The 12,156-nt window shown below is 42.1% G+C and overlaps 1 protein-coding gene across 1 annotated transcript; it reads left to right on the forward strand.

Annotated features, from left to right (window-relative positions):
* The first annotated feature begins 6,073 nt into the window (after positions 1 to 6,073).
* LOC126993070 (uncharacterized) lies at positions 6,074 to 9,806 on the forward strand. The gene is made up of 5 exons (XM_050851902.1): positions 6,074 to 6,158; positions 7,052 to 7,148; positions 7,510 to 7,841; positions 8,375 to 8,641; positions 8,982 to 9,806. The coding sequence occupies exons 2-5, from the start codon at positions 7,071 to 7,073 to the stop codon at positions 9,016 to 9,018; spliced, it is 714 nt and encodes a 237-aa protein (XP_050707859.1). The 5' UTR covers positions 6,074 to 6,158; positions 7,052 to 7,070; the 3' UTR covers positions 9,019 to 9,806.
* The last annotated feature ends 2,350 nt before the right edge of the window (positions 9,807 to 12,156 follow it).

The following is a 12,156-nucleotide window of genomic DNA, read 5'->3' on the forward strand; positions in this document are numbered from 1 at the left end:
TTTTCATTCTGTGGAACACCATCTTTCCTCCTCTAAACCTCATCTTCTCTTCCTTACCGAAACACAAGTGGCTGAGGCTACTGACAGCAACCTCTACTCTGTTCCCTCCTACTATCTCTATCCTAAAATTCAATTCAAAGCTGGATGTTGCGCCTACGTGTGCAACGACATCACTTGCTCTCGTGCCCACGACCTTGACTCTTCTGAATTTTCCACCATCTGGCTAAGACTTCATTGTCATTCTATTACTAAATACATATCTGCTGTTTATCTCTCACCTAACTCTACTAACTATGTAAAATTCTTTGACTATTTGAATTCTAAAGTGGAGCACATCTTGTCTCACTCTCCCTTCGATGAAACCCCCATCTTGTGAGATTTCAATGTTCACCACCAGCTTTGGCTTTCATCCTCTTTCACTGACCAGCCTGGTGAACAAGCCTACAACTTTGCTCTCCTCAACGACCAAGAGCAGTTGGTTCAGCACCCTACACGTATTCCTGACCGTCTTGGATACAGGCCCAACATTCTAGACCTCTTCCTTACCTCTAATCCTTCTGCTTACTCTGTCAAACTGTTCTCTCCGTTGGGCTCCTCCGATCATAACCGTATTTCTGTTTCCTGTCCTATCGCTCCTGTACATCCTCTGGACCCACCGAAGAGGCGATGCTTCTGGCATTTTGCTTCAGCTCGGTGGGACGACCTGAGGATGTACTTTTCCGATTTCCCGTGGAATGATTACTGCTTCCAGGAGAGAGACCCCTCTCTGTGTGCCCAACGCATCACAGAAGTGATTGTCTCTGGAATGGAGGCATACATTCCACGTTCTTTTTCTACTCCTCATGCTAAAGAGCCTTGGTTTAATCATGCTTGTTCTCGTGCTATTAAAGATAGAGAGGCAGCTCACAAAGGGTTCCAGAGCCTTCGAACTCCCGCTAACTATGACCTTTACATTTCAGCCCGGAATCGTGCCAAATCTATTTTCCGACTTACCAAAACTTCTTTTATCAATAGAAAATGTCAACACCTTACTTCTTCTAATTCTTCCCGTGACTTCTGGCATCTAGCCAAAAATATCTCCTCCAATATCACTTCTTCCTCTTTCCCTCCTCTCATTAACTCTGACGTCAGCACTGCCGTCTCATCTGTCTCTAAGGCTGAACTCTTCGCTCAAACTTTCTGTAAGAACTCCACCTTGGACGATTCTGGGCATATACCTCCTACTCATCCCCCCTCTGACTCCTTTATGCCTGTTATTAAGATTCTTCCAAATGATGTTTTCTATGCCCTCTCTAGCCTCAACTCTCAGAAGGCTTATGGACCTGATGGAGTGCCTCCTAATGTCCTTAAAAACTGTGCTTCCTTGCTGACACCCTGCCTGGTCAAACTCTTTCGTCTCTGCATATCAACATCTACCTTTCCTTCCTGCTGGAAGTATGCCTTTGTACAGCCTGTGCCAAAGAAGGGTGACCGTTCCAATCCCTCAAACTACCGCCCTATAGCTTTACTTTCCTGTCTATCTAAAGCTTTTGAATCAATCCTTAATCGGAAGATTCAAAAGCACCTTTCCACTTCTAACCTTCTATCTGATCGCCAGTATGGGTTCCGCAAGGGGCGTTCTACTGGCGATCATATATATATTTTTTATTGGGGGGGCTCACTACTTCTTGCTACTGCCCTGGTTATTACTGGCATACATTGTGACGAAAACGTCCTAGTACAGAGCGAAATAACATACTGGGGTTTCTATACTAGGACCTTATATCAAGTTAAGATATACAGATAAAATAGGAAATAAGATAATAGTAAACGATGCAATATAAAACCTAGATCTTGAAAATATAAGACATAAGGTTTTCCGTAAACAAGAATAAAATGATATAATACTAATAAAATAGGAATGTGCGTACACGTTGTCGTAAGATAATATAATAGCCATATACAAGAATGTTGTCATAAAATGTATAATAAAACAAAAATATCATATACATGAGTGTAGTCACGACTTGGAGAAAGTCTGTTCGTTAAAACTAAAAAAGATAGTTTTTTTCAACTCACTTTTGAAAATAGACATATTTGGTGTCCTTCACGTGATCAGGTAGGCTGTTTAGGTCCAGCTACCAGTAGAGACCTGTCTCCTATACAAGCTCTAGTTTTGGGAACAAGTAGTTGGTGTTGATGTCTTGCGTTGACATCGTGAGTCTCACTCACCTTAGGGAGCGAGAACAACCAACCCGGCAATCTTTAACTCATTACATTATTCACAGTGATTCCCGACTCGTACTTGTACATATCACATATCTTCAGCCACTTTAGCTCCCCTATATATGGTGTACAGTTGCATGGTCAAATTTATTGCACCAAGCGCAACTTTGGCTGTTGTTTTTTGCACCTGCTGGATATGGCATGCAGCACTATATCCCCATATCTTTAATCCGTACTTTATGATGCTCAATACGAAGGATTGAATTAAATGATTATGGTAAGGAAGGCGCGGGAAGGTTAATATGTAATGACGACGACCAAATGATATGGTAGAAACTCTAATGAAAAGAGCTCAGGGGAAAAGTTAGGAGGTTTAACCATCAGACAAAACGTTAATTAAATGAAGATGAGGGAAAGGAGGGACTAAAAATAGGAAGAACAGTTAGGAGAAAAAAGTTAATGAACGAATTGTCTCGTTGTGGAAAAACTGGTTAAATAAAAAAAAGGAAAAAAAAACAAAGAGTAGCGGAAAAAGGTAATGCGATGAGGAAACAGTTGATGAAGTATCCGAAGGAAGAGAAGCGAAGCTGTTCAGGATGAGCACAGTCAGGTAGGAAAAAGAAGGAAAAATACATAGTAGAGAAATTATGAAAAATATAAAATATAAAGAAAATGAGGACAAAAAATAAATGTGTTGAGAAAACGTTAGATAAGTTGATTGACAGAAGAAAAGTGAAGTTGAAGAAACAGTAAGGTGAAGAAAATGGGTGAAAAGAGAAAGTTAAACGATGAAGAAAAAGTTGAAAAAAAGAGAAAAAGTAAAAAAAAAGTAAATGGATTGATGAAAGATTAGATAAGAGAAGTTGTTTAAAGGAAGGAGTAAGGTGAAATAATAAAGAAAAAGCAAAAGAAGTTGGAAAAGAGAAGGAAAAGAAGACAAAAAAAAAAAAAAAAGAATTGGCTGAAGTAGTTTGTGGGTTATCTCGGGTCGGCAAAGGCTGATTCACACCATACGTAAAATGACCGGTCCGTACCGCACCGTTCCGGACGACAAAATATTCTTCAGTGGGAAACCCAGTGTTGTGTTCACACCGCTACGGACCTGCACGTCTCCGGCGCGGACCGTCACAACCACTTGCCGGTCGGGATCGTCGGAGGCCCGGAGCCTGTCAGTGTTGGATAGTGTGAACACACTTCCGTCACCATGCAGCAAAGCGGACAGGCGTGGCCTCGGGGAGCGTAGCACCGCATTCATTCATTCATTCATTCTCTCTCTCTCTCTCTCTCTCTCTCTCTCTCTCTCTCTCTCTCTCTCTCTCTCTCTCTCTCTCTCTCTCTCTCTCTCTCTCTCTCTCTCTCTCTCTCTCTCTCTCTCTCTCTCTCTCTCTCTCTCTCTCTCTCTCTCTCTCTCTCTCTCTCTCTCTCTCTCTCTCTCTCTTACTGTGTATATGTATGTATGTATGTATGTATGTGTGTATGGATGGATGGATGTATATATATATATATATATATATATATATATATATATATATATATATATATATATATATATATATATATATATATATATATATCTATGTATGTATGTATGTATGTTTGTGGGGGGAGGGGGAGGGGTATGTGGGGGCATGGGTGTGGGTGTGGGTGGGTTATGGGTGTGGTGGGGTGGGTGTGGGTTTTGGGTGTGGGTGTGGGTGTGGGTATAGGTGTGGGTGGGTGGGGTGTGGTTGGGTGGGTGTGGGCTATGGGTGTGGGTGTGGGTGGGTTAGGGGTGTGGTTGGGTGGGTGTAGGTTATGGGTGTGGGTGTGGGTGTGGGTATAGGTGTGGGTGAGCTATAGGTGTGGGTGGGTGGGTGTGGATTATGGGTGTGATTGTGGGTGGGTGGGGTGTGGATGTGGGTGGATGGGTGTGGGTGTGGGTGGGTGGGTGTGGGTGGGTGTAGGTTAGGGGTGTGGGTGTGGGTGGGTGTGGGTTATGGGTGTGGGTGTGGGTGTGGGTGTAGTGTGGGTGAGCTATGGGTGTGGGTGGGTGGGTGTGGGTGTGGGTGTGGGTGGGCTATGGGTGTGGGTGGGTGGGTGTGGGATATGGGTGTGGGTGTGGGTGTGGGTGTAGGTGTGGGTGTGGGTGTGGGTGGGTATGGGTTATGGGTGTGGGTGTGGGTTATGGGTGTAGGTGTTGGTGTGGGTGTAGGTGTTGGTGTGGGTGGATGGGTGTGGGTTATGGGTGTGGGTGTGGGTTATGGGTGTAGGTGGGTGGGTGTGGGTGGGTTATGGGTGTGCGTGTGGGTGGGTGTGAGCGGAGTACTAAATATTACTTTAATAATGTACACATACAAAAACAGGTTTACATGAAAAACGAGATGCTGGAGTGCACATCAGTTTTACGTATATAAACATGGAGCCAAAGAAAGTGAGATAGAGATAATGAGATAGAGATAAAGAGAGAGAGAGAGAGGAGAGAGAGAGAGAGAGAGAGAGAGAGAGAGAGAGAGAGAGAGAGAGAGAGAGAGAGAGAGAGAGAGAGAGAGAGAGAGAGAGAGAGAGAGAGAGAGAGAGAGAGAGAGAGAGAGAGAGAGAGAGAGAGAGAGAGAGGCAAAAATTGGTTTACTATAGGCAAAAATTGGTTTACTAACAGGGTGGTGGATGAGTGGAATAGGCTTAGCAGTCATGTGGTGAGTGCCAATACAATTGTCACATTCAAAAATAGACTAGATAAATTCATGGACAGCGATATTAGGTGGGGTTAGATACACGGGAGCTTAGGGTCAAAGGAGCTGCCTCGTACAGGCCTACCGGCCTCTTGCAGACTCCTGCGTTCTTATGTTCTTATGTTCTTATTTTAACAGGTATAATGCTTATGTAATTATTTAATCAGTTGATATTATATCTACTCCCCTACTCTTCCCCCCCCCAACACATACCGTATTGCGTGTGCATATGTATGTATCTATGAGTCTCTCTCTCTCTCTCTCTCTCTCTCTCTCTCTCTCTCTCTCTCTCTCTCTCTCTCTCTCTCTCTCTCTCTCTCTCACACACACACACACACACACACACACTTATTCTCTCTTATTCACGCGCGCGTCCCTCTGCCCTACGAAAAAGAAAAAGAAAAGCAAATAAATAGATAAACACTACTCACTTGCTCTCTCCTCATTACCAAGATAGCGCTAAAGAAATGCTCGACTTGCACAGGAAACTTCTCTGGTCATTTCTTCTCAGGACGATCGACCGTCTGCAAGATCTGCCTGTTGACACAGCAGATGGAAACGAGACTCCATCAACAGGACGAAAGGCTGACCGCTGGCGAGAAGATCACCGAACTAACAAGTACTGTTGAAACCTTGCGGGAGTTTATCCAGGCCCCTGCTGCAAGTGATGCCTCATGACCCTCCGCACCTGCTGTCGATGCCCAGCCACCTTCCGAAGAAGACATGTCACAGGGGACCGGTAGAGCTGACGCCGAAGGCTTCACCCCGTGAGAGGAGGAGCCAGACCCGCCCCTAGAGCCATTTATTCTACTCATTGCTACAACAGATTTGCCATATTGGAGGAGGAGGACGAGGAACAGAGCACCTTCTTGGTCGGTGATTCTATGATTCGCCACCAGGTGGTTGAATTTGGTGGCAGAGTCCCTCGTCGTAGGCGTAACTACTGTTATCTTGGAGCTGGTGTTGACGACATCACAGCTGCCCTGGACGAGGTCTCCGCTGTGGCCTCTAATGACTCACTCTTTGTTCTCCACACAGGTACAAACGACGTCACCACGACCCGGTCTGAGGAACTGCTGGACGCGTTATTTTTTTTCCTGCCTGGTTCCGTACACTCGAGCAAATGTCTACATTTGGCAACACTGTCGCGCGAGCGGAGGCCGGTGGGGGAGACGGCGCGCGCCGCGCCGTCATCAGCTGACGACAACAGTGGGAAGACGGAAGAGGCTGAGTGAGAGAGCTCTGGTAAGTAATTGTTTTTAATAGAGAAGCAGACGTTAGTGAGCCGATACGCGTTGACACAATACACAAAATATGACAGACTAATAGTGAACACAATCCTGGGTACGGCCAACACCTGACCACGGTGAGACGAGAATGTGTGTGTGTGTGTGTGTGTGTGTGTGTGTGTGTGTACACAAGACGCAAGATATAACAGTTTAATAGTGAACACAAACCTGAGCACGGCCAACACCTGACCACGGTGAGACGAGAATGTGTGTGTGTGTGTGTGTGTGTGTGTGTGTGTGTGTGTGTGTACACAAGACGCAAGATATAACAGTTTAATAGTGGACACAAACCTGAGCACGGCCAACACCTGACAACACGGTGAGATAAGAATGTGTGTGTGTGTGTGTGTGTGTGTGTGTGTGTGTGTGTACAAGACGCAAGGTATAACAGTTTAATAGTGAACACAAACCTGAGCACGGCCAACACCTGACAGCACGGTGAGATAAGAATGTGTGTGTGTGTGTGTGTGTGTGTGTGTGTGTGTGTGTGTGCAAGACGCAAGGTATAACAGTTTAATAGTGAACACAAACCTGAGCACGGCCAACACCCGACAACACGGTTAGACGAGAATGTGTGTGTGTGTGTGTGTGTGTGTGTGTGTGTGTGTGTGTGTGTGTACACCAGACACAAGCTATAACAGTCTAATAATGAACACAAGCCTGATGATGGCCAACACCTGAAAACACGGGGATACGATTTTTTTTTTTTTTTTTTTTTTTTTTTTTTTTACCTTTACGAAGTTCGTTTTGTTCTGCAATAGTAAGAAAAAGTTTCACTTAACCTTTACAGGAGTCAGAATTAAAACATGAGGCCGCATATTTATTTATATATTATTATTATTTTTTCAGTGGATGTATACAGCCAATAATGGACAGTGGCAACATAAAGATTTGTTCAGAGTCACACTGCAGCATTGGACTCCTTCATGATGTACGACAACTTAGTGTAAGTAGAAGAAAATTAAAATGTCGCCGTACAGTACAGTTTTTTTTACTCTTCTTTAGCTCATTGATATTTTTTCCTTTACCCTTTAATAATACTCTTTATAACTAGTACGTTAAATAATAGTTTTCTGCATGGACATTACTGCACATATTGTGCTTTACTGCAAACAAAATAGGTAATGGAAGCAGGAGTGCAGTCATTACAATATAGTTGACTATTTCATAGATGGAGTACATAGAGTGTAAGTGAATATGTTATATAGCAGTCTGCAATGGAGAGTCTCTGAGCCACTGTATGTGTGTCATCTAAGGAATAAGCTGCTTTGTTAACTGATCTTTGTCACTGTTATTGTTCTTTCTAGGCACTGTTACCGGAGGGATACCAGTACACAGTGTGCGAATACGCAGGTACAACTGAAGGCACAAATGCTGTTCTACGATTACATGTCACAACTGAGGCCATCGCCCGTACGTGGATAAAAGAGTTTCAAGGAAAAACTAAAACTACTCTACGAACTCTATCCAAGCATAAAGTGACTGGTCAGAAAAGAGTCTTCCAGATGCATCTACGGTGTCACCACAACACCAAACCCAGGAGTAACACGGCCGATTCAAGACATGGATCAAAAAACACAGATTGTCCAGCCACCGTGAGTGTGATCGTGAAGCAAACAAATACTAAGCGAAAGAGCAGGTAAGTTAGTTGTCAGCTGTCGTCACTAGTTACTTTTAATTAGCTACCTGTAAATATATTGTCATTTAGCTAGCAAAGCTGGTGAAATACTTTAGTCTCCACTTTTAGAATTTTGAGCGTTTTTCTAGAGGTTAGGTTAAGCAGAGATTTGTGATGTCACCATGATTATTATTTTTGATGGAAGGTGATGAAGAAGCACGGGCTGGGAGTTTATTCTGACTAGTTTCGCCTTGGTAGGCTTCTTCAGAGGAATGTTCCTTCCTCTGAAGAAGCCTACCAAGGCGAAACTAGTCGGGAATAAACACTCGTTCCCCAGCCCGTGTTTCCTTCATCACCTTCCATCACTGGTCATAATGTCTTTACATTATTATTATTATTATTTTTTTTTTCATGGGTAAGGTAACAAGTAAGATTAAGATGATAATCATGAAGAGGGCGGGAAGGCATGAAGGGTATGCCTCTGGTAACAAATCTTAAGGTGTTTAATTTACATCTTTTCTAATATTTTTTTTTATTTACGTCCCTTCCGCCAGATCAACTGATACCCATGCAACTGCCCTCCCTATGGAGGTGAGACTGAACTTCACTCACAATCATCCAGTCCAGAGTGCCAGTGCACTGAAACACAGAGATGTTAGTGACGAGGTAAAGGAGATTTTCATCAACCTCTACAAGTCTCTGCATTCACCATCAACTGCACTTCATACATACAAGTATGATCTGTTTGAAGAATATGGAGACGAATTTGCACACATCTCAGCAGACAGAGCTAAATGTCCAGACTTGCAGTGGTGCTACAGGTAATTTCACTTTTGAATGTTCTTCGAAGGATGATTTTGTCTATAGCTGTGATCGAAAACATCCAGTTTTATTAATAATGTTAATACTTTTAGTGCTTAGTGTTAAATAAATTGTGATAACATTCAAATAGGGTTATCATTATTTATTTAAGGAAATGGGGGTTCAGGGGAATTTTTAAGGGCTCTTTCAACTGGACTTGAGACAAAACATTCCTGTCATATTTTATAATTTTGCCTCAGTTCAATGAGGTGTTCCCATAATTGTTTAACCGATTTTCCGTTCGTGCTCTAATTTCATCATTTTATTCTGCTAAGTGCCTTCCTTCCTTCTTTTTTACAGTCAAGGTGTGTGGGGGGTTTCATCTGGCAACTTATAGCGCTTGCGCTCGTCCCACTCTGCCTTCTCCATTATGTTATATAATAATAATAATAATAATAATAATAATAATAATAATAATAATAATAATAATAATAATAATAATAGGCTAATTCAAAATGTGTGGGTGTCTGTTGTTAGGTTGGAAAGTCAACTAGTGATAAAATTCCTAGACGTTTCGCTAGATGATAGCTTCCTCAGAAGAGATGTGTGTGTACTGTGTGTATAAGTATATAAGTAATGTTAACCAAGATGATATAGATAATATAATGTGCTATACATCAGTAGTCATATAACACTATTGGTGAAGCAAAAAAAGTGGTAGGCAATGTTATAATAAAATTATATATTAAACGGCGAAGTGGGAGGTAGGGATAATATTTTGGGGGTAACAGGGGGCACTGTAGCTGTGCATGAGTATAAGATGTCTATGAAAGGGTAAATAATGAGAGGGACGACAGAAAGAGCAAGTGTTACAAAAGAGGGAGGAGAAGGGTATGTTCTAGAAAATATATTAAAGCGTTTAAGGAATAGAAGTGAGCCTCAGAAAGGATATTTGCTAAGAATAGAAGGTAGTGAGGAGTGAAGTACCTTCTGTACACACATTTCTGCTGAGGAAGCCATCATATAGCGCAGGGGTTCTTAACAGAGGGTATCTATACCCCTTGGGGGTATGAGAACCACATGCTGGGGGCATGGGACTTGATCTCTGGATAATTGTAAATACTCATTATTTATTTACATTTTACATTTGGTAAATAAATATCTTCTATATAAATAAATGAGACGCGTTTGTTTGTTTGTTTGTCTGTTTAGTAGGATCTGCAGCGCAGATGGTGAGTCGCAGACCCCAGAAACCATAATTATATATTCTTAATCATGGGGATCACCATAGGCCATGTTCTTTTTTTTTTTTTTTTTTTTTTGTCGCAGACCACCAAACGCATATATGGTTATAGTAACAGACCTCACAAACAATATATATATTCTTAATTTGCACATCATGGGGATTAACACTAGGCCAGTTTAAGAAAAATAATTCCCCGAGGGGGGATGGAATTTTTTTTTTAGTCGTAGACCCCCAAATCCTTATATGGTTGTAATGTACACATCATGGGGATGAACATAGGCTATGATGTTATATAAAATTTCCCCCCCCCAGAGGGGCACAAATATTGTTTCTCTCCCCTGGGGGGTCAAAAATATTTGAATCACACACCCCAAAACCCACATATAAATGTTTTTAATGTATACATCGTGGGAATGAAAGAAGGCTATGTTGTTTCTCATGTAAAGAGACGTCCCCAGAGTGTTTTTTTTTTTTTTCACAGACCGCAGTCATCTATTTTAGCTACACATCATATCAATGAACATACTGTTTTTTTTTTCTTTTTTCTTTTTTAACTACACATGGGTTTTGTGGTCTGATAACTTCAGTCTGGGCCACAAAGCGGTACACTTATCAGAGAGAGAGAGAGAGAGAGAGAGAGAGAGAGAGAGAGAGAGAGAGAGAGAGAGAGAGAGAGAGAGAGAGAGAGAGAGAGAGAGAGAGAGAGTTTAATTAAGTGTCATGAATTTAACGTAAAGGTGTAATTTTCTTTTCAAGCTGTGTGATAATGTCTTTGCCTATGGTCATCTTATCGTGGGATGCTCCTGAGTCGGGAATCCAGACAATTTCCTACTAAGGAATGATGGAAAATCCCACAATGTTGTGTACCCTGACTCTTTACAATAGATCACGTGAAAGTCAGTTACCCCAATAAAACATGACATGTGAACATGCTTACACCCTTCCTTATCTATTTAAACTGTAACCCGGGCGAAGCCGCTATCGCTGCTAGGATAAAACTATTAATGCTTTTGGTTTTCTTGTATGTTCTCTTCCTAGCTATTCATACCTAAAATATGCATTAAACTAAGTATATTAAGTTATATTGTCAACAAATACGGCATAAGTGGACTTAAGCAAAGGGGGTAGGGAATCATATTGGGCAATTCACTGGGGGTCTGGAGTCATCAAAAAGTTAAGGACCCCTGAATTCTAGCGAAACGTCCTGGAATTTCACCCCAGTATCATATGTCGACAATTATGCCCCAGCTTAGTGACCCTGCTACCCTACTCCAGTGAATGCTAAGGGAAACCTGTATTCTAGTGTTGTTTGTGTGTTTCAGGTTATACTATGACATATTCAAGAAGAATTATGGAGAACCTGATGGTGAGGAGATGATGCACCACCTTCAAAAGATACTGGACTCCTACAACACCACAGACAATAAGACAGCCAAATTGTTACGTATTGGTAACGATTTTTGCATTGCACTTTGCTCACCTCTCATGAAACGAGTACATTCGTATGTGAGACAAAGTAGTGAACTTGTGTTTGTAGATAGTTCGGGAGGAGTAGATCGCCATGGGTGCAGAGTTTTTCTAATGATGACACACAGTGCAGTAGGAGGGTTACCATTGGGAGTGCTGATAACTTCATCTGAATCAGAAAATATTTTGACAGCAGGATTCCAGTTGCTTAAAGATCTTTTTCCACCTGAAGCGTTCTTTGGCAGGCATGAGAAGGGACCTGAAATAATCATGACTGACGATGCAGAGGCTGAGCGCAAAGCCTTGGGTAAAGTGTATCCGGATTCAACACCGCTTCTCTGTTCATTCCACATTCTTCAGGCATTGTGGCGTTTCCTTTGGGATGCTAAGCACAAAGTTCAAAAGGAAGATAGACCCTATATTCTTAAGGCTGTGAAAGAAATGTTGTATGCCAAAACAGAAGCAGACCTTGACAAATACTATAATGAGCTCTGTAGAGATGAAAAAACACAAAAGTATGACTGTCTTGTAACTCACTTGAGGCGCCTCTACCAAAGACGAACTGAGTGGGGACATTGTTTCAGAGTAAACCTTCCTGTCAGAGGAAATAACACAAATAACTACTGCGAAGCAGCAATGAGAGTGATGAAAGACAAAATTTTCTATAGAACAAAAGCATTTAATGTGGTGCAACTAGTTGACTTCCTCTTTACTCGATTAGAAAAAGTTTATGAACAGAAACTGTTGGATGTGGCAAACAACAGGTGGAAGAATTCACTGACATCACGTTATGTATCAGTTACAAAATGGGATCTACCAAAA

This window comes from Eriocheir sinensis, unplaced genomic scaffold (assembly GCF_024679095.1).
Source record: "Eriocheir sinensis breed Jianghai 21 unplaced genomic scaffold, ASM2467909v1 Scaffold553, whole genome shotgun sequence".
Taxonomy (NCBI): Eukaryota; Metazoa; Arthropoda; class Malacostraca; order Decapoda; family Varunidae; genus Eriocheir; species Eriocheir sinensis.